The sequence below is a fragment of the Orcinus orca genome, chromosome 20 (assembly GCF_937001465.1).
Source record: "Orcinus orca chromosome 20, mOrcOrc1.1, whole genome shotgun sequence".
NCBI lineage: Eukaryota > Metazoa > Chordata > Mammalia > Artiodactyla > Delphinidae > Orcinus > Orcinus orca.
The window spans coordinates 49,903,255-49,926,741 of record NC_064578.1 but is presented as its reverse complement, the minus strand read 5'-3'; the positions used below and the strand labels follow the sequence as shown (position 1 = coordinate 49,926,741).

At 52.5% G+C, this 23,487-nt stretch overlaps 2 protein-coding genes across 9 annotated transcripts; one reads left to right on the top strand and one right to left on the bottom strand.

Annotated features, from left to right (window-relative positions):
- Window positions 1-222: 222 nt before the first annotated feature.
- Window positions 223-4,457, top strand: PGLYRP1 (peptidoglycan recognition protein 1). Its single transcript, XM_004271143.3, is given in 4 exon segments — window positions 223-660; window positions 662-903; window positions 3,453-3,574; window positions 4,204-4,457. Coding segments are annotated over 4 exon segments (585 nt in total). The 5' UTR covers window positions 223-621; the 3' UTR covers window positions 4,386-4,457.
- A 554-nt stretch (window positions 4,458-5,011) lies between these two features.
- CCDC61 (coiled-coil domain containing 61) lies at window positions 5,012-23,009 on the bottom strand. 8 transcript variants are annotated; one of them, XM_012533518.3, is made up of 14 exons: window positions 22,946-23,009; window positions 15,628-15,786; window positions 15,296-15,378; window positions 11,553-11,710; window positions 10,809-10,970; window positions 8,323-8,533; window positions 8,151-8,233; window positions 7,297-7,466; window positions 7,103-7,178; window positions 6,628-6,770; window positions 6,460-6,538; window positions 6,229-6,283; window positions 5,438-5,516; window positions 5,012-5,323 (listed from the first exon to the last, which is right to left on the bottom strand). In XM_012533518.3, the coding sequence occupies exons 2-14, from the start codon at window positions 15,773-15,775 to the stop codon at window positions 5,226-5,228; spliced, it is 1,545 nt and encodes a 514-aa protein (XP_012388972.2). In that variant the 5' UTR covers window positions 15,776-15,786; window positions 22,946-23,009; the 3' UTR covers window positions 5,012-5,225. The 8 variants fall into 8 exon arrangements, with proteins under 8 accessions (XP_012388972.2, XP_049559283.1, XP_033286564.2 ...); XM_049703326.1 differs by having other exon boundaries at window positions 15,628-15,811; window positions 22,946-22,988; XM_033430673.2 differs by lacking the exon at window positions 22,946-23,009 and adding an exon at window positions 20,964-22,811.
- Between the last annotated feature and the right edge of the window lie 478 nt (window positions 23,010-23,487).

The window sequence follows — 23,487 nt, the reverse complement described above, 5'->3', positions numbered from 1 at the left end:
AATTCAAACTCAGGCAGCCTGGCTCTGAATGAGGGCTCTGGACCACCAGGCTCTACTATCTCCCATGTGGCAGCAAGGTGAGTAGCCCTCTTCTGGCCTGTTTACTCAACTGTGAAATGGGCTTCCCATTAGTCACCTCTTCAGTTTGCTGCAAGGGTTAAATGACATCGGGCTTAGGTCCAGGAGAAGTGTTTTTAAAATGGGCCCCTTTGTTTCTTCAGTTCCTTGCAGGAGGATGGGAGAAGAGGCCTGGCCGCCTGCCTCCCATGTTAAGTCCTGGTGAGCTGTCCAATGCTCCACTGAGAGGAGAGACAAAACAGGGCAGAGATCCAGACCCTGGGTCTTCCAGAAACCACGAGGCGAAGTGCCCAAGGGCCTGTGTGCCTCTCCCCACCCCCAACTCTCGGCTGGGTGAGGGGCCCCTTGGCTTTACCACGGTATCCCCCCTCCGGACCGGACCACACCGCATCCTGTTGGGGCCCTGCCAGAGAAGGAATCGGAGCCTGGGTTCCCACTGGGAAGTCCTGCGGGGTGTGATGCAAGGCCTTCCCTGCCCCCCAGGCAGATAAAGGCACAGAGCCAGCCTGGAGCTGCTAGCCATCTCCGCGCGCCCTGCCTGCCATGACCCGCCGCTGCGCGCTGCTCGCCTGGGCCCTCTCCGGCCGTCCTCAGCCTCGGAGCGGCTCAAGAAGCCTCGGTAAGCTGCATCCCCATCGTGCCCCGCAGAGAGTGGAAGGCCCGGGCGTCCGAGCGCAACCAGCGCTAAGACGGGCCCGTGAGCTACGCGGTGGTGTCGCACGCAGCGGGCAGCGCCTGGGACACCCCATCCTCTTGCCTGAAGCAGATCCAGAACGTGCAGCACTACCACGTGCGGACGCTGGGCTGGTGCGGCGTGGGCTACGAGTGAGTGAGGAGGAGAGGCAAAAGCTGGAGACGGGACTGGAGCAGAGGGAGGAGCGCGGGCCCTGGAGACCGCAGGGACCCTGTTCTAGAGCCGCCTGGCCGACACCCCGGGCACCTTACTCAACCGCGCAGCATCTTCGTTTGTCCCCAGGGTCGCCGCTTAGGCCTGGGCATGTGCAGGCAGCACAAAGATGCTAGGAGGAGGGGAAGCAGCTGCAGTCCAAGCTCTGCCCCCAGAGGAACGGACAGACTTTGCCAATACACAGGAAGATATCCTGTGCACTGGATTCCCTTGGTAAAGTCCGGTGCCTCGTTAAGCACCAGGCCGGGTTGCCGTCCCAGCTCCATTTACTGATGGCTGAGCCCTGGGGCAGGCATTCACCCTCTTTCAGCTTCAGTTTCACCTTCCTCCTCTGCAAAGTCAGGGGGGTCGTGGCCCACCCCATCACTAAGCCAGCCAATACCACTTAGGGCACCACCTGGTGTGCAGTGGGAGCCCCCAAATCCATGGACTGTTGGCGCCTATTACTATGTGCCAGGCTGTGCGCCATATGCTGGGACGGGGGCACAGCCGTGAACAGTGTGAATCTAGCCCAAAGGGATTTAAAGACCAGCAGGCAGCAACAGGTAAGAAACAAGCAAAGTCAACAAGATGAATTCAGATGGTGAGAGAAGCGATGGAGAAAAGGAACAGAGTGACTGACGCGGCTCCGGCATATGGGAGCCGAGAGAAGAGTGTGGTAAGCTGGGGGTACAGCAGAGGTAGAGGCCAGGAGGCTGAGCGAGTGGGTCATTCTTGAGGGACAAAGGTCAGGGTGGCTGGAGGTAGCCGGGAAGAGTGATATGAAATGAGGAAGGAGTTGGCAGGGGCCGGATGGCACAGGGTCTTGTGGGCCATGGGGAGGACCTCCGTTCTACTCTAAGACAGGAGCCATGAGAGGGATGTGAGCCTGCTTGGATATAAGAAGCTCCCTCTGGCTGCAGTGTGGTGAACAGACTGTAGGGGGGTGAGGGCAGAAGCAGGGGCAGGGATTGGTTAGATCTGCCTCTGGGGCCCATGCCCACCAGCTCCCTTTCCAGGGTAATAGGCTGGGGTCCTGCATACGGGCTTCTATAGCAAGAGACTCTACTGGTTCTCAAGCCTCGGTAAACACCAGAATCACCTTACTGGAAATGAAGGTCCCCAGGCCCCACGCTTAGAGACTGCTTCAGTAGGGCTGGGGTGAAGCCAAAAAGCCTGAGGACCTCGCTTGGAAAAACCTGGAAGCCTTCAAGGGTATCCCCAGCTCTTCTGGCTCAAGATTTTACAATTCAAAGACTCCAACTTCAAATTATTTTTCCAAAAGTCAGGCGCTCCAGTTCTAAGCGTTTCCCTGAAGGAACGAAGAGCAGAGCTTGGCTCCACAGCCTCTGGTCTAAATCACTTTATAGAAAAGCAAACTGAAGTTTGTTTCTCAGATTTTAGGATTCAGAGTCTGATCCAAATGTTTGGAATCCCCCTTCCTTGTCGCATCTTGTTCGGAGCCTCAGTTTCTTCACCTGTAAAATGGGGCTCCTGACTGCCCACCAGGTGGTGGGGTTTGAAGTTTAAATTAGATGCATCCATTCAGCTAATGTACAGAGAGTACCAACTGCTTGTGCCAGATGCTGGGGCTGTGGCAGGACCATAACCGGCCCAGTCCTGGGGGTCGATATCACTATGGTATTTCTAGTCTCTTCAATCCAGATTCTGAGAGTCTGCCTTCCCAAGTGGCAGATTCAGGACCCAGTATTAGAGTTCCCACATTCTGCGCATCCTTGGTGACCTTGTGAGCCAGAGGACCGAGGTGACAGATATCGCATCTCCAAAACGCCAATCTTCTGGTTAATTCCAAATTTGTGCCAAATCAAACTCGCTCAAGCAGGACGTGTTGAATGACTGAACCTGACAGATCTGCTGCCAGGATTGGAAACCTCAAAGAGGCAGATGCTGGGGCTCCAGGGTTTGTGTCTGGTTGCAGCGTCAACCCTCGAGTCCCTGATCCTGTCACTCAAGTGTACCCCAGCAGGGAAGAGGAAGCAGGAAGCAGGCTGGGGAGAGGGCAGAAGAGCTTCTCAGTGGAGAGTTCTGAGAAGCATTAGTGTCCAGGACATGACCTTGGGTAAATAATCTAAGTCTGCTTCCTCAGCTTAAAGTGGGGATGACAACAGTGCCTGCCTCCGAGGACTGCATGTGAGAATTCAGCAAATCAAGAGCTCAACCAATCCTCCGGGGAGGCAGGAGAGAGCCAGACCATGTGGGTGGGAGTCACGGAGACCTGGGTGAAAATCCTGACTCCTCACGGGGTTGAGGATGCAAAAAGGCGCATGTAGAGCTGTGCTTGACAAATGGCAACGGTCACGGTCATTGTTCTTACTGTGGAAGATTAGAGGATAGGAGGAGGGTGTTGGGGAAATTGTGTGTGAGTGACAGGGACAGGGGCGGGGCAAGCAGAGGACAGGGAGGGAGTCCCCCCCCAACCCGGGGAAGCCCTCTGTCACTCATCCAGACCACCCTCCCACCCCCACAGCTTCCTGATGGGAGAAGACAGGCTCCAGTATGAGGGCCGGGGCTGGAACACCTTGGGCGCCCACTCAGGTCCCACCTAGAACCCCATATCCCTCGGCATCTCCTTCATGGGTAACTACGTGGGTAAGTGACTGTCCAGCCATCAGCTAGGGGGCTGACATGGAGCCCGGGGGTTGGCACCGCGTGGTGAGTAGTTGCTGGGAGGCTCTGCCACCTGGAAGCTCTGTGACCTCGGACAAATGACTCTGCTTCTCTGAGCCTTGTTTCCTCTTTTGGATAAAGACCATTTGCAACCACATGGTTTCAGTGAAGATTAGTCTGTCTCTATAAAAGTTCTTAGACCAGTCCATGGCACCTAAGAAGTGCTTGATAAATGCCAGCTATTGCTGCGGCTCGGCTGGGGAGGTCTGCGGGCAGATGAGGGCAAATAAGCAGTAATCTTGACAGCTGACACTTGCTGAGGGCTTACTCTGTACATAAAATAACTCTTTTGATTATCCCACAGCCCTGTGGGCAGGTGTCATTCTCCCCTTTCACAGATGAGGAAACTGAGGCACAGAGAGGTTCTGTCATTCTCCCCTTTCACAGATGAGGAAACTGAGGCACAGAGAGGTTAAGTCACTGCTTGGTGGCGGCAGGCTGGGTTCTGGGCCCTAGCGGGCCAGCTCAGAGTACAAAATCAGAAGCACTACCCACACCCCCTCTGCCCTTCGAGGAAGCCCCAGCCTAACTCCTGCCTCTACCTCCCACAGATCGGGTGCCCCTGCCCCGCGCCATCAGGGCAGCCCAGAGTCTGCTGCCTTGCGGCGTGGCTCAGGGATTCTTGACTCCTAGCTACGAGGTCAAAGGACACCGGGATGTGTAGCAGACGCTTTCTCCAGGCTACCAGCTCTACGAAATCATCCAGCAATGGTCACACTACCACCGCGTGTAAGGCCCTGTCCGTCTTCTCACACACACCCCCACCCCATCAGAAACCCCACTGCCTCCCCCTCCCCCAATAAAGGCGAACCTCAAACTGTATTTGTGTCCCGCCATCCCCCTCCCCACCCTCTTCTCCCCCATAAGATCCCAGCCATCGCCCCCCAACCTCCCAGAACTCTGACCTTGCTCAGAACCCAGAGGCCCCGACCCTGAACCAAGACCCCAGAGATCCCAGCTTGGAAGCCAAATCACAGCTCAGAACCCAGAGGCCCCAGGTCACAGCACAGGAATAGCACCAAGTCAGCTGAGATGTCACCACCAGAAGCTCAGGGGTCCTCACCTCCCGGGCAGTAAGCCATGCGGCAAGACACCCCCTCTCTACCACACCGCCAAAGACATCCTGGGCAGCATCTCTGCTTGAACTCCTCTGGGGACAAGCTGCTCACTCCCACCCCTCAGGTTCCCCCCCCCCCATTGCTTTAGAGAGTGCGGGAGTTTTTTCTGAGCCTGTACTCCAATCTGCCGCCCAGTCATAGGCATGGCCAGAAATACACACAGGTCCCAGTTACACCCCCTCCCCACCCAATCTTCATTCCTCCTCACTCCACCCCGACCCTTCAGTCATAAGCTGAGGGATCCCAAGGGCACATATGTTTATTTACAAAACACACTTACCCTCCCTCCCAGAATGCAATGCCTGCGGGAGACGTAGGGATTGGGGCCTCACACACCTGAGACCCCAACAGCACCAGGAGGAGCGGGGGCCTGGGCGGGGCCAGGACACACCAGCCCCGCCCCTCACGCCGAATCCATCCGAATCCATTGGAGGGGCAGTAGTCTCTCTCTGAGGTCACGAGTGCACGTCCAGTCTGTTCATGTATTCCTGCAAGGCCTTCAGGCGGGCGTCGATTTCGGCCATGTCAGCTGCCTGGTGGTCCGAGCTGTACTCTGTGAGAGCAGGCGTGGCTGTGGGGGTCCGTGAGGGGCCCAATATCCTGCCCTCAGTAGCATCCCAGTGGGCTCTGGGGCAGGTGAGGGGGAGATGTGGAGTCCCAGGCTCACCTTTGATGGGGACCCAGCCCCCCGAGTCCGCCAGGCGTCTCTGATGGCGGCCGCGTTCCAGGGGGCTAGGCTTCTGCTGCTGGGGGTGGCAGGAAAGGGGGTCAGGCACCCTCTATGCCTGCCCCCCAAATCCCACCGGCAATTCTGAACCAAAGGACCTCATAAAAATTAAGGGTTGACACCTACTGAGTACTTATATGCAAAATAAGCTCCCTGTAGCTTCACCAGAACCCTCAGACGTGAATGCCATTACCATCCCCACTTAACTGATAAAGAAGCTGAGCTACAGAAGCTAAGTAGCTACCCTGAGTCACACAGGTTCTAGGGAGGGGAAGCAGGTTTCAAGACCTGGCAATTTGAGGCCAGAGCCAGTGCTCCTAACCAGAGTCTCCTGCCCCCACCTCAGCCCCATCCTCCTCTCCAACCCAAAGGTCTCAAAACACTGCCTCCAGGGCTTCCCTGGTGGCGCAGTGGTTGAGAAGAGTCCGCCTGCCGATGGAGGGGACACGGGTTCGTGCCCCGGTCCGGGAAGATCCCACATGCCGCGGAGCGGCTGGGCCCGTGAGCCATGGCCGCTGGGCTTGCGCGTCCGGAGCCTGTGCTCCGCAATGGGAGAGGCCACAACAGTGAGAGGCCCACGTACCGCAAAAAACAAAACAAACAAACAAAAAAACACTGCCTCCAGAGGCACTGCGGAGCCGCTTTTACAACCTGATCCCCTAGAATGGAATCATGGGAGAAAGGGCCAGCGAGGCCCCTGCCTCCTCCAAAGCCTGAGGAAAGACACTCACCGTATTGGACCCCCTCCAAGTGGTGGGGCTGGGCGGCTTCCCCCGGCGACGAACGCTGAGAGGATGGAGTAACCAAGGACCAATGGGAGGGGTCTGTGGCACCTCCCACCTGGCCCTCTTCCTTGGTTTCAAGGCTCCAGCCTCCATCACCCAAGTTCCCCGCAAAAGACTGTTTCGAGTCTCCCCAGACACCTGTTTGGGGGCGGTCCCTTCCCCCAGCCCAAGTTTTACCCTCTAGGGAGGGATTCAGAGAAATCCTCGAACTCGCTGCAGGAGCTGGCGGACGAGTAGCGGCTGCGGAAACTGTCCACTAGAGGGAGAAGGAGAGTGTGAGCCTCTAGCACTGGCCACAGCCCCGCCCAGCTCGTCTGCCAGTCCCGCGCGCTCCGGCCCAGTTACCCGAGGAGCTGCGGTTTCGGGAGCGGTTAGCCGCGTCTCCTCGACCGGTCACGGCTGCGGGGGGCCGAGTTTGGCGAGACCAGGAGGTGGATGGACGGTCCCCGCTTCCTCCGCTGCCCAATCGGTTTCGCTGCTGCTGCTGCCTGGAGAACAAGAAAGGAGACGCCCACCTGTGCGCCCAACTAATTCGGGAAAGGGCGTCGCTGCGCCCCGTGGCTCACACCTAAATAGGGAAAAATCATGCGGAGACACAGACCAGGTAGGGGTGGGAGAGACAAATAAGCAGGGCGTGGGGATGGGGGAGGCTGGCGATCAGGAGAGGGGATGGAGGTCAGGCGGGAAGCAAGAGCAGGTAGGGGGAAGGGGAGAGATGGAGCAGGTGACAGGTGATGGAGTTGGGAGTTGGGGATGGATGGTCAGAGGGTCAGGTAAAGGGGCAGGGATAAGGGCAGGTGAGGAGAAAATGGGCGCTAACTTCATCTTGATCGCTCTCTGCTTCTTCTCCTTGGCTTTCACAAAGGCTGTTGGGTCGAAACGGGGCACGCGACCACCTAGGACCGGGTGCGGGTGGGGTGTGGAGAGAAGAGGAGGCTGGAGTCATAGGATCACGCCTCCACAGTTCTAGTTCCATCCACCTCCTCCCACGGGCAGAGCAGGGTTGTCACAGACCTGTGGGCGAGGGCGAGGGGCGGCCAGGGCGGCCTTGACCCCGGCCCCCGCGGTCGCTCTCCCGGGATGAGGAGCGGGCAGCGCCACGGCCACGCGACGTGGAGCGCTCCCGAGACGTCGAAGCCCGATCTTCCCGGGCCGAGGGCGGCACCACCGGTGTAGTCCGTCTCCTGGGAGCACAAAGCCCACTGTCAGTTTCCCACCAGCGACGACAACTCCTATCCCAAGCCTCTTGCCGGACTGCACCATCTCCGAAACTTCAGGCCCATCCCCCATCAACTCCTAAACATTCACGTACTTACACAATCCTCACAGATACCTTCTCCCAGGGTCCACCCCTATCGGAGCCCCACAAACCACGCCCCCCCAAACCCATCTGTCACTTCCCTACAACCTAACACATCCTTTCACCAGGCCCTTCTCCCAGAGGTCTCCCACAGCTCCCTGGAAACCCTTCCCAATTTTTCAACACCCACCCCAATACATACCAGCAAACATCACTCGGATACCCACATGCTTAGCCACGCCCTTTCGCTCAACTAGACCTCAGACCCCGCCCCTTTTCGGTCCCTATCTCCAGGTTCAGCCTCCTGAATGCCGCCTCAGGCCTGCCCATCTCTCTACAGACTCCGCCCATCGTTTTCAACTACTGTGTGTGTCCTTCCCTATGCCCCATGCAGTCCTTTAGGCCCCACTCATCCCTCCGTTAGGCCCACTCTCAGGCTCTACCCGCCCTCTCCACCTTACCTGGGCCCCGCCCCGTCACTCAGGCCCCGCCCAACCACGCCCGGAGCCCACCTGCAGGCGGGGTCCACAGCTCCAAGGCCCCACCCACCCCGGGCCACGCCCCTCACCCCCTCTTGTACATGGCCAGCTCGGTGTTCAGCGTCTTCAGCCGGGCACGCAGGCTCCGCTCCGACGCCTTCACCTCCTCTAGCTGCCGGGAGGGAAGAGGAGCGTAGAGGTCCAGACTGAAGCCAAAGTCCGGGACCCGCCGGCGCCCAGCCGGCCGCCCCGCCACCTCACCTCCTTGGCCAGGCGGCGGCAATCCTGGCTTCGGCGGCCGGACCCGCGGTGCCCGAGGCCGCGCTCCTGCCGCAGCTCCAGCTCCAGGCCGCGCACGAGCCCGCGCAGCGCCTCGACCTCCTGGCGCGCCGCCCGCCCGGCCAGCGCCTCCTCGCGCGATCTGCCCAGCTGGGCCTCCAGCTCGCGCTTCTCAGCCGACAAGCGCGACACCCTGGGAGGAGGAGGTAGAAAGCGAATGCTGGGGCGGGGTGAGAGGCATGGTCCCATAATCCTCATTCCTCCACTGGGTTGGGCACGCACCATTTCTTGATCGGTAATTAGAGAAATGCAAATGAAAACCATCAAGAGATGCTGAGCTGATAGGAACTTTCTAAGACAGGGATCCAGCTCTCAACATCCAAACCCATCAGTCCCAACACCACCTGACAGTAGCAAATACACAGCCCCACAGAGGAAGGCACTGTCCCAGAAACCTGAATCTGATTAGCCTATAGGTTTAACAACCACTTCGCGGGAAATAAACAGAACAGGCGACCACGTGAACCATGGAGATAAAATCAACAAAATCCAGGGACTTCCCTGAAGTCCGTTGAAGCTGGGGCACAAGTACACGTGCATTATACTACTGTCTACTGTGCGTGCTTGGAATTTTTCCCAATAAAACATTTTTTTAAATCCGTGGCTCCCCCGCACTCTCCAAGGAGCTTCCCCATTCGGTCCCTTCCAGCTGACTTCCCCCCTCCCCTCCTCTCCTCCCCCCTCCCTCTCCCATGGTGCTCTTTGCAAACGCAATTCCCTCCTCCTGAACCCTCTCTCCTCCTCCTGGCAGGAACCACTCCACTCATCCTCCAAACATCACATCCCCCCCCCGCGGGGAAGGCTGCCTGCCCTCCCAGCCAGGCTGTCATGTCCCTCTATTCTCTCCTCTCCTGGCTCTCTGTACGTTTCCTTCCCGGCACCAATCATGGTGGAGCTGACGTTGATCAGTGTGATTATGTTTTCTGTCTGCATCCTCACTCCAGCTGTCTGGTCACTGTGTAGGAACTCGGGATCTGTGGCCTGGCTGATGGCATCCAACTCTATTCCACTTCTTACAAGCTGTGTGACCTGGGGCAGTTTCACTTCACATCTCTGTGAAGTGGGATGATAATAATAACACCTACTGATAAGGCTGCAGGAATCTATAAAGAGCGCTTAGACGTGTCTGGCACTGAGTGATGGCTCAGTAAACATCGATAGGGCCAGGCAGTGTGCCTGGCACACCGTAGGAACTCAGTAAATGTTGGATGACTGAATGAATGAATCTTGGAGCCTTCCCAAACTCCCTAACTCCAAGCTGGGAAGAGAAAGGTAAGAACCAACTGTCCAGTTGTGGATCTCAGGGCAGATGACGCCATCTTGTGGCCATCCTGGGAAACACATGCACACGCACCTGGAAGACTCGCAAGGTTCTCCAAGCCCCATGAGCTTGCACTTCTGGGAGGGGAGAGGTCTGGTCCTCCCAGGCAGCCCTGAGCGCTCAGTCCTGGGCTAGCAGCTGCCAGCAGTGCACAGTGGCTGAGGAACCAAAGGTGGCTTGGGCTGACTGCCTGGATTCAAGGTCTAGCCAGGCCATATTACTTCACTGTGTAACCTGGGGCAAATTCTCTAACCTCTCTGGGCCTCAGTTTCCTCCTCTATAAAATGGGGACGATAGTAGTGCCTACTTTGGGAGGATTAAATCAGTTAAATCATACAGCACTGAACAGAGTCCCTGGCACACAATTAAATGCTCGATAAACAATAGCTACTGGTATTATTATTATTACTACTACTAAAAATAGTATTAGCCCTCCCCAATGAGTGGGGCCCCCACCAGATGGAGACCAAGTCCCAGTCAGCCCCTCCACAGCCCTCAGCACACAGCAGGCACTCGGTAAACATGCCCATCAGGTTCCTGTCACAGCCTCCCATAACACAGGCTCCCTTTCCTGCCTAACCCCATCTCCATTTGCAATATACTCGGGTGGGTATGTGATCAATGTCTCTCTGCCCCCTGCGCTGGCACTACACCATGGGCAGGGAAGGGGCCAGCACAAGAGAGGCGCTTGGTGAAGGCGGATTCAACTGAATAGAGCCCTGCCTTGCACCCTGTCTTTGCACATGCTGTTCCCTTTGCCTGGAACACCCCTCCCTTCCCAGGCAGGGTCAGGTCTCTCCCTGGACTCCCTCAGCCCCATCCATGGTGAATCTTCACTGTCTGCATACAGATCTGTCTCCCGCACTGGACTGGGAGCCCCAGGAGAGGACAGGGCCAGAATTATCTCGGTCATTGCTGTGTCCCCAGCACCATTAACACATGGTGGGCACAGAGGAGGGGCTCAGAATAAGTATTTGGGGAATGAGGGATGGCTGTCCTTCCAACAGTGCTAAACATTGGGTCCCGCAGTGCATGATGGGATGTGTCCCCCGCAGCCCCAACCGCCCACCCCTACCTCCAGACTTACTGCTCCCGCAGATGCCAGATCTCAGTTTCCCGGCTGTCCCGAGTGTCCTGGCCATCCAGCCCTCGAAGGCGGCTCAGCTCCTCCTTTAGTGAGCGAATGATGCCCCGCAGGACCACAGGGTCTGGTTTGCCCTGGTACGGGAGGGGCAGCGGGTAGTGAATCCTGAGAAGGAGGATTAGAACCGTGGCATCTCAGAGGCCAAGAATCCACCCAGGAAAGGACATGTGACCATTTCTAGCCAAATACTACAGGAAATTGGTTGGGAGTCTTCTGGGAACACTTTTAGTTTCCTGATAAAAACAGCTGATACAATTAACAAGCACAGCCCTGTTCCATTTCCTCCTGCTTTGATATAGATGCAATGCCTGGAGAAACAGCAGCCATTTTGTGACCATGAAGAGATAAGGATGCAGTCAAAAAGCCAACACGTTAAGGATGAGGAAAAGAAGAACAAAAACAAAAACAGAAGGAGCCTGAGTCCCTAACAAAACTGTTGAGTAGCAGCCATCTACCTAGACATCTCGTTATGTGATAAACTATTGTTTAAGGCACTGATAATGGTTATCCTGATACTGGTAGCCAAACACAATACTAAATGATATAACCCTCAACAATGAAGATTCCAAAGGCTAGACTTAAGCAACATCCCCACCTAGCCCTGGGTACCAGGGGTTCTTAAGTTCTATCCACGTCCTCTCCCACCTGACCACCAGCTACCAGCCTGGTGGGTATACTTGTACCCACCTGTCAAACTCCACAGAGTAGATGAGGATCAGGTAGCGCTTGGAGTTGAGCTGGGCCGATCTCGAGGCCAAGGGGCCTGGGCGGCCCCCCATCTTTCGGTTCCGCAGGGACTCCAGATCTGTGTAGGTCAGCAGGTCAAGGGTAACCGACTCACTGCTCTGTTGGAGAGAATGGGAGGAGCTGCCAAAAGACCCAACGTGGCCATACCCAGAGCACACAACCCACACACCTGGGCCACACCCCATTCATTCTCTGGGCTAGCTGGGCTTTTCCACCACTGAGGCTGGCGATCAAGATGACCCTGCCCCATGAGGGGCTGCCACAGGACATCATCAGAGGGAGAAACTGAAAAGAACCTAAATGCTCAGCCATAGGAGACAGCTTAGTGCTGGGGCTTCCAAGTACTGTCCACAGACCCCTGGGGGTCCCCAAGACCCTTTCAGGGGAGTCCATGGGGTCAAAACACCTTGCATAATAATACTAAGATGTCATCTGCCTTTTTTGCTGTGTTGACATTTGCACTGATGGTGCAAAAGTCATGGTGGGTAAAACTGCTGGTGCCCATTAGCAGAAAGCAAGCCAGGGGCATCAAATGCACTAGTAACCATTGTATATTCCACTGCCACGCAGTCTCCGCAGGGGGATGGGAAGGAGGGAGAAACACACAAATAAATAAATAACTAGATAAAAACACAGAAAATGAAACCTAGGAATGTCCTTGATAAACCTGTAAAAATTATTAATTTTGGGGGGGCCGCACTGCGCAGCTTGCAGGATCTTAGTTCCCCGACCAGGGATCGAACCCGCACCCCCTGCAGTGGAAGCGCGGAGTCTTAACCACTGGACCGCCAGGGAACCCCAAATTATTAATTTTTTTGACTCTTGACCCTTGAGTGCACATATTTTTACTACTGTGTGTGACAAAATGGAAAGTACACATTTGGCTGCATATCAAGGTATGACATTTTCTAGGAAAAGCACTTGTGTGATTGAATTTTGAGCTAAATTAGCCACTTTTTCATGGAACACTATTTTTACTTGAAAAGGTACTGACAAAAACTACGGTTATTCAGTCTTCGATGTTTGGCAAGCATTTTCTCAAAAATGAACAAAGCAAGCCTGTCACTTCCAAAAAAATACAGCTAACGGTATTTGTTTTGCAACAATAAAATTCAAACTCTAAAGTGAAAATTAGAATTTTGGAAAACTTGTATCTGCCACTGTGTTCTTGATAGCTTCTCAGTGTTGAAAGGCTTTCCTGGACAGATCAGTGAGGATATTAACAAATATGACTTCCTGATATTGTATAATGAAATGTGTCAACATTTGGAAGATTTGCACAACTCCGTGAACCAATATTTTCCAAATGACCAATGCATGATGTTACAAATGATGCTACAAATGCATGATGTTAGAAAATGAGTAAAAGATCCCTGCAAAGTAAAGACACACCAATAGATTTTAATGTCACAGAACAGGAAAAGTTCACTGGGAATGGTCTCAGATTCCACACTGCGATAAACCTTTAAGAAACTACCACATGTCCAGTTTTAATGTGCTGGCAAGAGAGGATATGCACAATTATCTGAAAAAGCTATTAAAGGACTCCCTTTTTCAGCTATATATCTTCCCGAGGCAGATTTTTCTGCATGTACGTCAATCAGGACGTATCACAACAGACTGCAGAAGCACATGAGAATCTAGCAGTTTTCTATTAAGCCAGACATTAAAGAGATTTGCAAAAAATGTTAAAAAAAAAAACCCACTATATTTCTTACTAAATAATTTTGGTTTTGAAAATATTTTTCATAAAAAGGTTATTTAGGTCAGTAACAGGTTTGTTACTGTTATTTTTAAATGAATTTGTAAATATCTTTATATTTTTCTCAGTTTTAATTTACAATATGGCAAACAAATATTGATAGATAAAACCTGCATGAACAAAAGCTCTTTGGTGTCCTCAGTAATTTTTAAGAGTATAAACGGGTCCTGAGACCAAAAAGTTTTTTTTTTAATTAATTTTTATTGGAGTATGGTTGCTTTACAATGTTGTGTTAGTCTCCACTGCACAACAAAATGAATCAGCCATACACATAACGGTATTCCCTCCCTTTCGGACTTCCCTCCCATTTAGGTTACCATAGTGCATTAGGTAGAGGTCCCTGTGCTATACAGTATGTCCCCATCAGTTGTCTATTGTATACATAGTATTAATAATGTGTATGTGTCAATCCCAGTCTCCCAATTCCTCCCACCCCACCCCTTTCCCCCTTGGCATCCACACATTTGTTCTCTATGTCTGTGTCTCTATTTCTGCTTTGCAAGTAAGAACATCTATACCATTTTTTTCTACATTCCACATATATGCCTTATTATACGATATTTGCTTTTCTCTTTCTGACTTACCTCACTCTGTATGACACTCTCTAGGTCCATCCACGCTGGGACCAAAAAGCTTGAGAACCACTGGGTTAAATAAATCATGATGCATGGGTATACTGGAATACTAAGCAACCGCTAACAAGGATGACAAACTCAAAAGTTGTAATAATAATAAAAATAGACAATACCTGTGTAGCACTTATTATGAGCCAGGCACTATTCTAAGCTTTTTACATGTAATTCACTTAATCTTCATAACATTATGAAATGGGTACTACTATCATCCCCACATTACAGATAAGGAAACTAAGACATGGAGTAACTGGCCCACAACTCCCAAGTAGTAAGTGCTAGTGATTACTGATTCCAGAGTCCATGATCCTGGCCATTATGCTATACTGCCTATAGATACCAAAATGTTAACAGTCTGAGGTGGGGGATAGAAACAGAATTTAGACTCTTACTTTCTAAGTCACACATTACTTTAATATCATCACAATTTTATGAGTGCACATCTTACCTGTAACCACAGAAATAATGTAGTTCACAGTTTTTAAATGATGTCTAAATAGCATCTATGTCACTCTAAGCTCCAACCTGCTTCTTTTTTTCCTACTAATATTTTTAACTATTTGACATTATATTTTTTTTTCAATTGTCTGTCTTTCCCACTAGGCTGTCAGGTTCATGAGGGCAGGAATTTTGTCTCTTTTGTTTAGTGCTGTATTCCAGTGCCTGGCACACAACAGATGCTCAGTAAATGAAATGAATGATTATCTATATCCACTGACATGACTAAATTTTTATGAATTATTGTTAAATCTTTTAAAAGGCTACAGAATACCTTGGGAAATATATCAACTATATAAAATTATAGATCTGCAAATACACACACGTTCACAAGTGAATACAGAAATGCAGAAATGGCTGGAGTGATTTCCATCAAAATATTAATAAAAGGGACTTTCCCAGGGGTCCAGTGGTTAAGACTCCACCTTCCAATGCAGGGGGTGCGGGTTTGATCCCTGGTTGGGGAACTAAGATCCCACATGCCACGCAGTGCGGCCAAAAAATATATATATATTAACAAAATATTACTAGGAGTAAGTATTGGGAATGGAGTGATTTTTACTTTCTTCTTTACATTTCTCTGTGACTTGAATTTTCTCCATGATAATCATTATCATTAGAATTACAATCAGAATAAGGTATTTACATTTGGGAAAGAAGAAAAGAAAACGATAGCCCTGTTCCTTCAATAAAAGAGAAGGTAGAGGGTCTTGCATACATCAGGTGGGCATCTACCCTCCCAGAGACCCAGGGAACAGACAGCTCCCCCAGCCCCCAACCCTGGCCCCTACCTGGGTGAGGGCCGACTCCAGCATGTTACAGAAGATGTTGAACTGTTTGAAGTTCCCTGTCTTGTGAGTCAAATCTTCGATGACTAGGTAGGGAGAAAAGTCCTTCCTGAGGTCTGACCACTTGGCCAGCCCAAGGGCAATGCACCCAACCTTTCCACCTTTCCCCAACACCAGTGCCTCTGGCCCAAGAGATGAGCCCTACACCCCCTCCCCAGCTTAGAGAGCTTCTAGTCAGGTAGAAGAGGCAGGTGGACAGGATCCTGACTGGCCTCATCTGGGAGAAGCTGAGCCCAGGGAAGGACAAGTGAGCCCACCCAGGCAGGCACACTCACAGCTGGCATCGAATTCGGCCCGCCACTGGTCGGCCGTCATCCGGTCCTCCACCTCCAGCTCTAGCACCTGCCCAGACACCATCACCCGCACGGCATGCTCCACACCCCGGAAGACGTAGTCCACCTGCAGGCCAGCTGGCTGGTCCATGGCCAGTGTCGCTGGAGAGGGGAATGAGACAGAGACCTGGAGGGGCTGAGAGCCCAGACTCAGGAGCTGGAAGGCCAGAATCCTGGTTCCACCATGTACCACCTTAGGAAAGAGACTTTGTCTCTCTGTGCCTCAATTTCGTCATCTGGAAAATGGGTACAATAATGGCACCTACCTCATAGAGCTGTCATGAAAATTAAATTGGACAATACATGTAAAAGCACTTGGAACTGTGTCCTGCACGTTACTATGCCCAATACACGCTGGTTAATAGAATATATGATTTCCAATAAGAGGAGCAAGATTAATACTATTGATTATTAATTTATTAATCCTTATACTCATTATATATTTATTGTTTATTCATTTATTTAAACATTTGTGGAGAAAAGTCAAGCTGTAAAGGGAGACAGAGTACTGAGATCAGGCTGGGCAGAGATTTTAAATAGAGGGTCAAGGGCAGGCCTCCCTGGGGAGGTGACATTTGGACAGAGAACTGAAGAAGGTCAGGGAACAAGCCAAGTGGCTATCCCTAAGGAAAGTGGTCCAAGTCGAGAGAACAGCCAGTGCATGGATAACAGATTATCCATGATAAACTTAAATCATTTACATTGAATTAATAATTGAACTTCTTCATTAGTCCGCTGTAAGCATAAATACTTTCTCTCAGCCAACAGGACTACTACTCACTGTTAGTTCTATGAGGAGCTGGAGGAGAGGGTAGGCCTCCACCCTCAGCATGAATTCTAGGGAGTGGTTCAGAATGGGAGCCCCAGGCTGTTTGGGTTCGTGTCCAAGTTCAGCTACGTGCACTTAGATGGGCGAGTAACTTAACCTCTCTTGGAGCCAGATTCCTTATCTTTAAATTCTGTGCCATCCTGGGTGCTGGGGATATGATGAGAAACCAGATTCTGTCCCTACCCTCAAGAGGGTGGCAACAGTTAGAGGCGTAAAAATGTCAACTGGTGGGGAAAGGGGATACTAGCGAGTAGCTAAGGTGGTCAGGGAAGGGCCACCCCCTCCCTGCTGAGCAGAGGCCTGGAAGGAGGGGGGGGGGGAAGACAGGTGAATATCTGGGGATTAGGATCCAGGTAGAGGGAACAGCCAGGCAAAGATTCCAAGGCAGGATGTACCTAGTTTGTTCTGAAAACACCAAGGAGGTCAGCGTGAGGGAAGGAGAGAGGGAAAGTGAGGAGATCAGAGAGGTAACGGGCCAGATGATGTTCCTGCAGGCCTTTGTAAGCCCACAGAAGAATAACAGCGTTTATCTCCTTAGATTGGTGTAAGGATTAAATGAATTAATTATGTAAAAATCCTTGGTGAAATTGAGCCATCCCTGACCCAAGCAAGCACTCAGTACATATCGGCATCATCATCATTTTTTTTATTGAAATATAGTTGATGGACAACATTATGTTAGTTTCAGTGTACTACACAGTGACTTGACATTTGCATACATTATGAAATGATCACCACGACAGACCTAGTAACCATCTATCCCCATACAAAGTTATTCCAATATTACTGATCATATTATGGGGCTTATTTTATAGCTGGAGGTTTGTACCTCTTAATCCCCTTCACCTATTTCATCCCCACTCCCAGTCATCGCTATTCTTGTTATTATTACTTTGTTGTTGTTTCTGAGCTTGAAAGGGACTAGAGAGACAAGGCCAGCCCATTCCCTTCCCAGTGTACAGATGGGGAAACTGTGGCTCTGTGAGAAAGAGAGCCCTGTGCAGAGTCCCACGGGTGCTGCAAAGACAGAGGCACCCAGGGATGCCCCCAACCCAGTTCATGGGGACTCCTCCAATGCCTGACCTCCTTCTCTCCCCACTGTCTCCTTTAGTCCTCACACTTTCCCCAATTTAGTCCTTCCTAAAGTCTGATGTTGGAAAATTTAATAGTTTGAGCCCTGAATCTCTAGGTCAGTGATTTTTTTTTTTTTTTTTTTTTTTTGACCGTGCCACTGCACGGCATGCAGGATCCTAGTTCCCCGACCAGGGATCGAACCCGCACCCCCTGCAGCAGAAGCACCGAGTCTTGACCCCTGGACTGCCAGGGAAGTCCCTCTAGGTGAGTGATTTTTAATCTTTTTAGAGTCCTTGAGCTTTTGAGAATCTAATGAGATCTCTGAACCCTCCCCAGATAAATGAATAGATCCATAACCTCTGCAAGTAATTTCAGAGTCTCCCAGAATACCACATCCCCAGGCTCATCCACAGATCCCCTTTCTCAAATGCCCAAGGACAATCGCCAGAGCCCCAGCCATCCTGAGAGGCACGTCTCTGCCTCTAGACCCAAGCTCTTAACTTTATCTGGGGGAAGGGGTCTCTGGCGCTTTGGACGGACTGATGAAATCTGGAGAACCTTTTCCCACTCACACTCTCATAACTGTACTTTCATTCTCTGGGGTTTCAGAAGCGGGGGGGAGGTTAATAATTCCTGATCTACGGGCAAACAAACAGCTACACATTTCAACATATCCCTCATCCCCTGGCCCCTAGTGCGGGTGCCAGGCAGCGCTGGCCCCGCCCTACCGGGTGTCCTAAACCCCGCCCACCCACTCCGCCCCTCAGACCCCGCAAGCCAATCAGCGGTTGCGCTGTCCCGGTTACCACGGCGCCAAAGGCAGCAGCGGAACACTTGACGAGCCACGCAGCCTAACCGCCCCATTCACCACCCCACTCTTGGTACCCAACTCTCCCGAGGAGGCAGAGGAAGAAGGGGACGCGGCCCTGCCCTCCTCCTTCCCCACTCCCCTACATAAGCCCCCCATTCATAGGCCTTCATTAGATAACAGGGCCTTTCTGCATCCCACTGCCCTGATGACACAGCCAACACCTCAGTCTCCAGATAGTAAGCCCCTGAATATTCTGCCCGAATTCAACTCTCCCCTTACACCTACCTGCCTCCTCACCTGCACAAACTGCGCCCGCTCCCTCCCTCCATCCTCTCTTCTAGACAGAATAAATCCCACGCTCCCCAGCCAGCTCGACTCTCCCCTCCTGACCCCAGCTCCCCATCACTCACTCCCTAGATGGCCTCGAGATTCTGGTCACTCCCCTTCTCCCAGTTCCCCATGTTCTACTGGGGTTCCCCCCATATTCTACTTGAATTTTGTCCTGTCCCCCACAACACACACACTATTCCGCCTGGATCCTGTCTGCATATTTGCCCAAGGTTCTACTCCACACACACCCCATCTTCAGCCTGTATTCTGTAACCCTGATATTTCATCTGGATTCTGTTCCCTCTCAAATTCTATGTAAACTCCCCGCACCACCCCCCATTTTCCACTTCTATTCCCTTTGGAGAGCCCTCCTTGAAGCCCCCCTCCCCCCCAAGTTCTGGAATTTTCCAGGCACGGAGTCACTCCCTCCCTCCTTCATGCCCCACCCTGCCCCCACTGCCGACCCTGTCCTTCTACCTGCATCCTCCATCCTTGCTCTGTGACTCCAACCAGTGGTCTGTGACCGCCGACCAGTGGCCCATCCTGGTCGCTGGTTTTGTTCCAGTCTCACGTCTCTCCCAACTCCTCTTCGCCTCAGCTTAGTGACCTCCGCAACCCAGCCGGGGTGCTGTGCCTTTGAGGCCCCGCCCCTACCAACCCGCGACGTCAGCACTTCCACCTAGTGCACTCCGGCTGGACTCCCCAGCGCCCCACTCTGGTCCTCACACCTGACACCATTTCTCCGGCCTTATGACATCATGGCTTCAGTGCACACGCGCGTGTACACACACTCAGTTTTCCAACCCCCCAGCCCTCTCATCTTTCACTAAGGTGACCCCCCTCTCCATTTCCAGTGTGACATCACCGCCCCTGGCTCCTCCTCCCGAATTATGCTCCCCGGATATTTCAGATTTCACAGCCCTCACCCCAGGACCGGAGTTGACAGTCCTCCACGCTGGGCTACCCCAAAACAAGTCCACATCACCATGTCCTACACCAGACATGGGTAAATCATCGCCCCTGGCAGCCCCTACCCGATGGTTGTTTTCCCACCATCTGCCACCACCACGCCCCACACCAAATATTCCCGCCAGCCATGACCTAGCTGGAGTCTCCAATACAGCGTACCCCCCACTTCACCTTCATACACGTGGCCTGGCCTCAGTGACTCTTCCGAGCCCCAGCTCACTGTCCCGCCCCCCACCATGTGGGTGAATTGGGGCTGGATGGAACCCCCTTCCCCTTAGCCCTGCACTCCAGATCAAAACCTTCCACATTATCCCCCTGGAATATATGGACCCCAAAGCCCTTTAGGACACCCCACAATCCAGACCCCCATAGTGCCCACCGCAGCCCATCACCACCCCCTGGGATATCAGACACCCTCCCCCACTGTCCCTCAAATGCTTTTTGCCTTAGATAAGGACTAGGCACACCTACCAACCAGTGACTCACCCTTAATTCTGCTCTCTGGTAGGTATTGTAACCATCCCCCATTTTACAGAGGATGAAGCATCTTGCCTCGAATCCTACAGCGAGGGACTGGCACATTCATCCCCCTACTCCTTACTCAGCTGCCTTTCCCTGACTACCTTCCTTTTCCTGCCATAACTCTCTTCCTTCCAGCACAAATCCAAATGTGGGCTCACACCTTAAGCATGGTACACGCTGCAGGCTGGGGACTCCTGGGTTCAGATCCTAACCCATGATGTGACCCCCGGCAAGGCATTTACCCTCTCTGGGCCTTTCCCCATCAGTAAAGCGGGGATAATAAGAGTTCCCACCTCACATAGGATTATTGTGGGGATTGAATTAGTCAATACATACAAGGTGCTTCAAACAGAGCCTGGCACTTGGTCAACCGTTACCATCTGTGCAACTAGCTGATGACTAGTTGCCAGACCAGAAGCTCATGAGGGCACAGCCATTTTGATCGTTCTTGTATCTTCAGCACCCGGGGCCTGGCACAGATCGGGGGCTGCTTGTGAATTAATGATCGATGCCAGGAGGCAGGGTTCAAGGCACTGGAGATACAAGCAAGGTCTTCTCAGCTCACTCCTTGTCATCCTCTAAGTCTCAGCTCCAATGTCTCCTCCTGCAGGAAGCCCTCCCTGACTCCCAGGCTGGGTAAAGGGCTGCCTCGATCACTGCAGAGTCCCCAACATGGCCTAGCACTGGGCCAGCCACAGAAGAGGAGTTGAATGATGAGAATTCCAGCCCAAGCTCTGAACTGACCTGTTTTTCAAAGTGAGGGCTGCAGACCTTCAGCATCAACACAGGAGCCTGATGACAATGCATCATCCTGGGCCTGGTCCCAAACCTACAGAAGCAGAATTCCTGGAGGTGGGCCCAGGAATCTGCATTTCCTATAAGCTCCCCCAGCACGAACTAGAGCTGAGATCTTCTGCCTGTGGCCACCACAATCTGCCCAGTTTATGATCCCATCTAGACCCCAACACCCTCCCAGCTCAACAACCCTGCCCTATATCACAGGGAGACCCCCCACGAAACGGTGGTAATGGTGGAACAGTACAACTAACACCTTTTAAGCACTATGTGCGTTTCTAGATGCTGAGTTCTAGATCCACTTGAAGCCAACACTCTAGTGAGGGGCGTCTAAGAAGCCCAGTGGATATAAACAAACACTAACATATGTCAGGTAATGGTAAACCTTATGAAGAAAAGTAAAGCCAGGTGGTGAAGGGCCAGAGGGTGGCAGGAGCTATTTTAGTTTGGGTGGTCAGCGAGGGCCTGTCTGTAGAGTTGACATTTGAACAGAGACTTGAAGGAGATGCCACAAAGGCATCTGGGGGAACTCAATGCAGACAGAGGGGACAGCAAGTACATTCCCCAAGTGGGGATGTATTTGCTATGATTGAGGGACAGCAAGGGGGCCAGGGTGGCTGAAGCAGAGTAAGTGGGATTGGTGGGATTTGAGAGCGGTGGCGGGGGGAGCTGGATCAGGTGGGGCCTTGTAGGCTTGACAAAGGCTTTTACTGCGTGAGATGGGAGCCATGGGAGGGTCTGAGCAGGGGAGCAACATGATCTCACTTCTGTATTAACTTGACCGCAGGGTCAAGGGCAGAGGCATGGGACCCAGTGAGGAGCCCACTGCAAAACATCAGGTAAGGACAGGTGATGGCTTAGGCCAGAGCAGTAGCAAGGGAGGTGGTGAGACACGGCTGGATTCTGGATGTGTTTTGAAGGCAGGCCTGTGAGATTTGCTGATTGACAGTACGTGGGTGAAAGAACAGGGAGGAGTGAACGACAACCCCAAGATTTCTGTCCTGAGTACCTGGAAGGACGGGACTGCATCAACTGGGTTTGGAGGTTGAAGGGGGAAAACGCCAAGTTTAGTTTGGGACAAGTTTTTAAAGTCTGTATGTCAGCTGGACTTCCAAGTAGAGAAGGGCCAGCCATTGGACATATGAGTCTTGAGTTCAGAGTAGATATCCCGACTGGAGATAGACACTTGGAAATATCATTACATAAAGAGCATATGAAGCCAGGAGACTGGGTGAGGCCACAAGGTGAATGGTACAGACTGAGAAGAGAGAAGGTCATTCTACTGATGATGAAGCTGAGGCACAGAGGGTTAAACAACTCACCCAGTGGCAAAGCCAGTGGCAAAGCCAGCATTCACGCTCAGGCAACACAACGCCAGAGCCCACACTCTTAGCCACCGGTAGGGTTAAGAAGTTTAAGAGTTAATTCACATAATACACTTGGTAGGTGCCTGGCACATAGTAAGCCTTCAGTAAACGCTACGTGTATCATAAGCTTTCACACCTCATCAAAGCACACCCTCATCCTTGGAGTTCTCAATATTGTTCTTCATCTGCCCTCCACCCAAATCAAAGGTTTAACTGATGGCAGGGACTTCCACCACTCCACAATGCTCTATAATAACCCTCTGCCTTAAAACCTCCCATTAAATCGCAAGGCTATCTTACAAGGACATTTCTATATTTTACCATCTTCTGTCTCCTACTTTACACACTTCCCCCTTTAAAGAGCCTCCTGCGAAACAGAAAACGCCCCCCGCCTCACATACTGCCCTCTGCCTCACAACTCTACCCCTGTTAAAGGGCAACCCCTCCCGATTCTCACACTGCCAGTTCTGCTGCCTGCCCAGCCCACTCTCCCCCCAGAGCACCCCCCCTCCCCCCAGGATCGCTACCCCAGCCCGCGCACCAACTACTCTCGTCGCCTCTCACCTTCTCCGCGGACAACCCTCCTCGCGAGCGGTTCAACTGCCGAAGCTCCAGCCCCGCCCCAGGATCCGGCCTTCTCGCTTCTGATTGGTACTGGCTTACTCGCAGCCAAGTTCCCATTAGTCAAAACAGACGCCCGTCACTATAGCCCGCCCCAGAGAAGAACCCGCCCTCCAATGCTTGCAATTGGCCAACTCAGAAGAGAGGCTCCGAAATGGGTCGGATCGTCAGTCTTCTCTCCAATCACTACTGGCCGGTAACTACTGCCAGTCATACAAAGAAGGTTGTTCCTCTGAGAGGGGAGGAAATCCCGGAAGTAGCTCTTTGACTCCGCCCATAACCCCCTGCGGCAGAGCAGGCCACGCCCACGCGGAGGGGCAGGCTGGAGGACGCGCCTGCGCAGAGGAACGTCTTGGCTGAGGGTACAGAAGATGCGGAAACGTTCCTGAAGACTGGTTGAGATTTATCATCGTTCAGTGCGTTCCAAGCCTGCACTTAGCAGTTTGCAGGCCTTGGCTTATTGATAGTTAGCAGTAACCATGCAA

Excerpts from the sequence above, each read along its gene's own strand:
- CCDC61 (XM_033430670.2), bottom strand. Across the intron at positions 10,971-11,552 it reads TACTCTGTGGAGTTTGACAG|GATTCACTACCCGCTGCCCC; the intron begins GTGGGTACAAGT and ends CCTCCTTCTCAG. Across the intron at positions 7,467-8,150 it reads CTGGCCATGTACAAGAGGGG|GAGACGGACTACACCGGTGG; the intron begins GTGAGGGGCGTG and ends TTGTGCTCCCAG.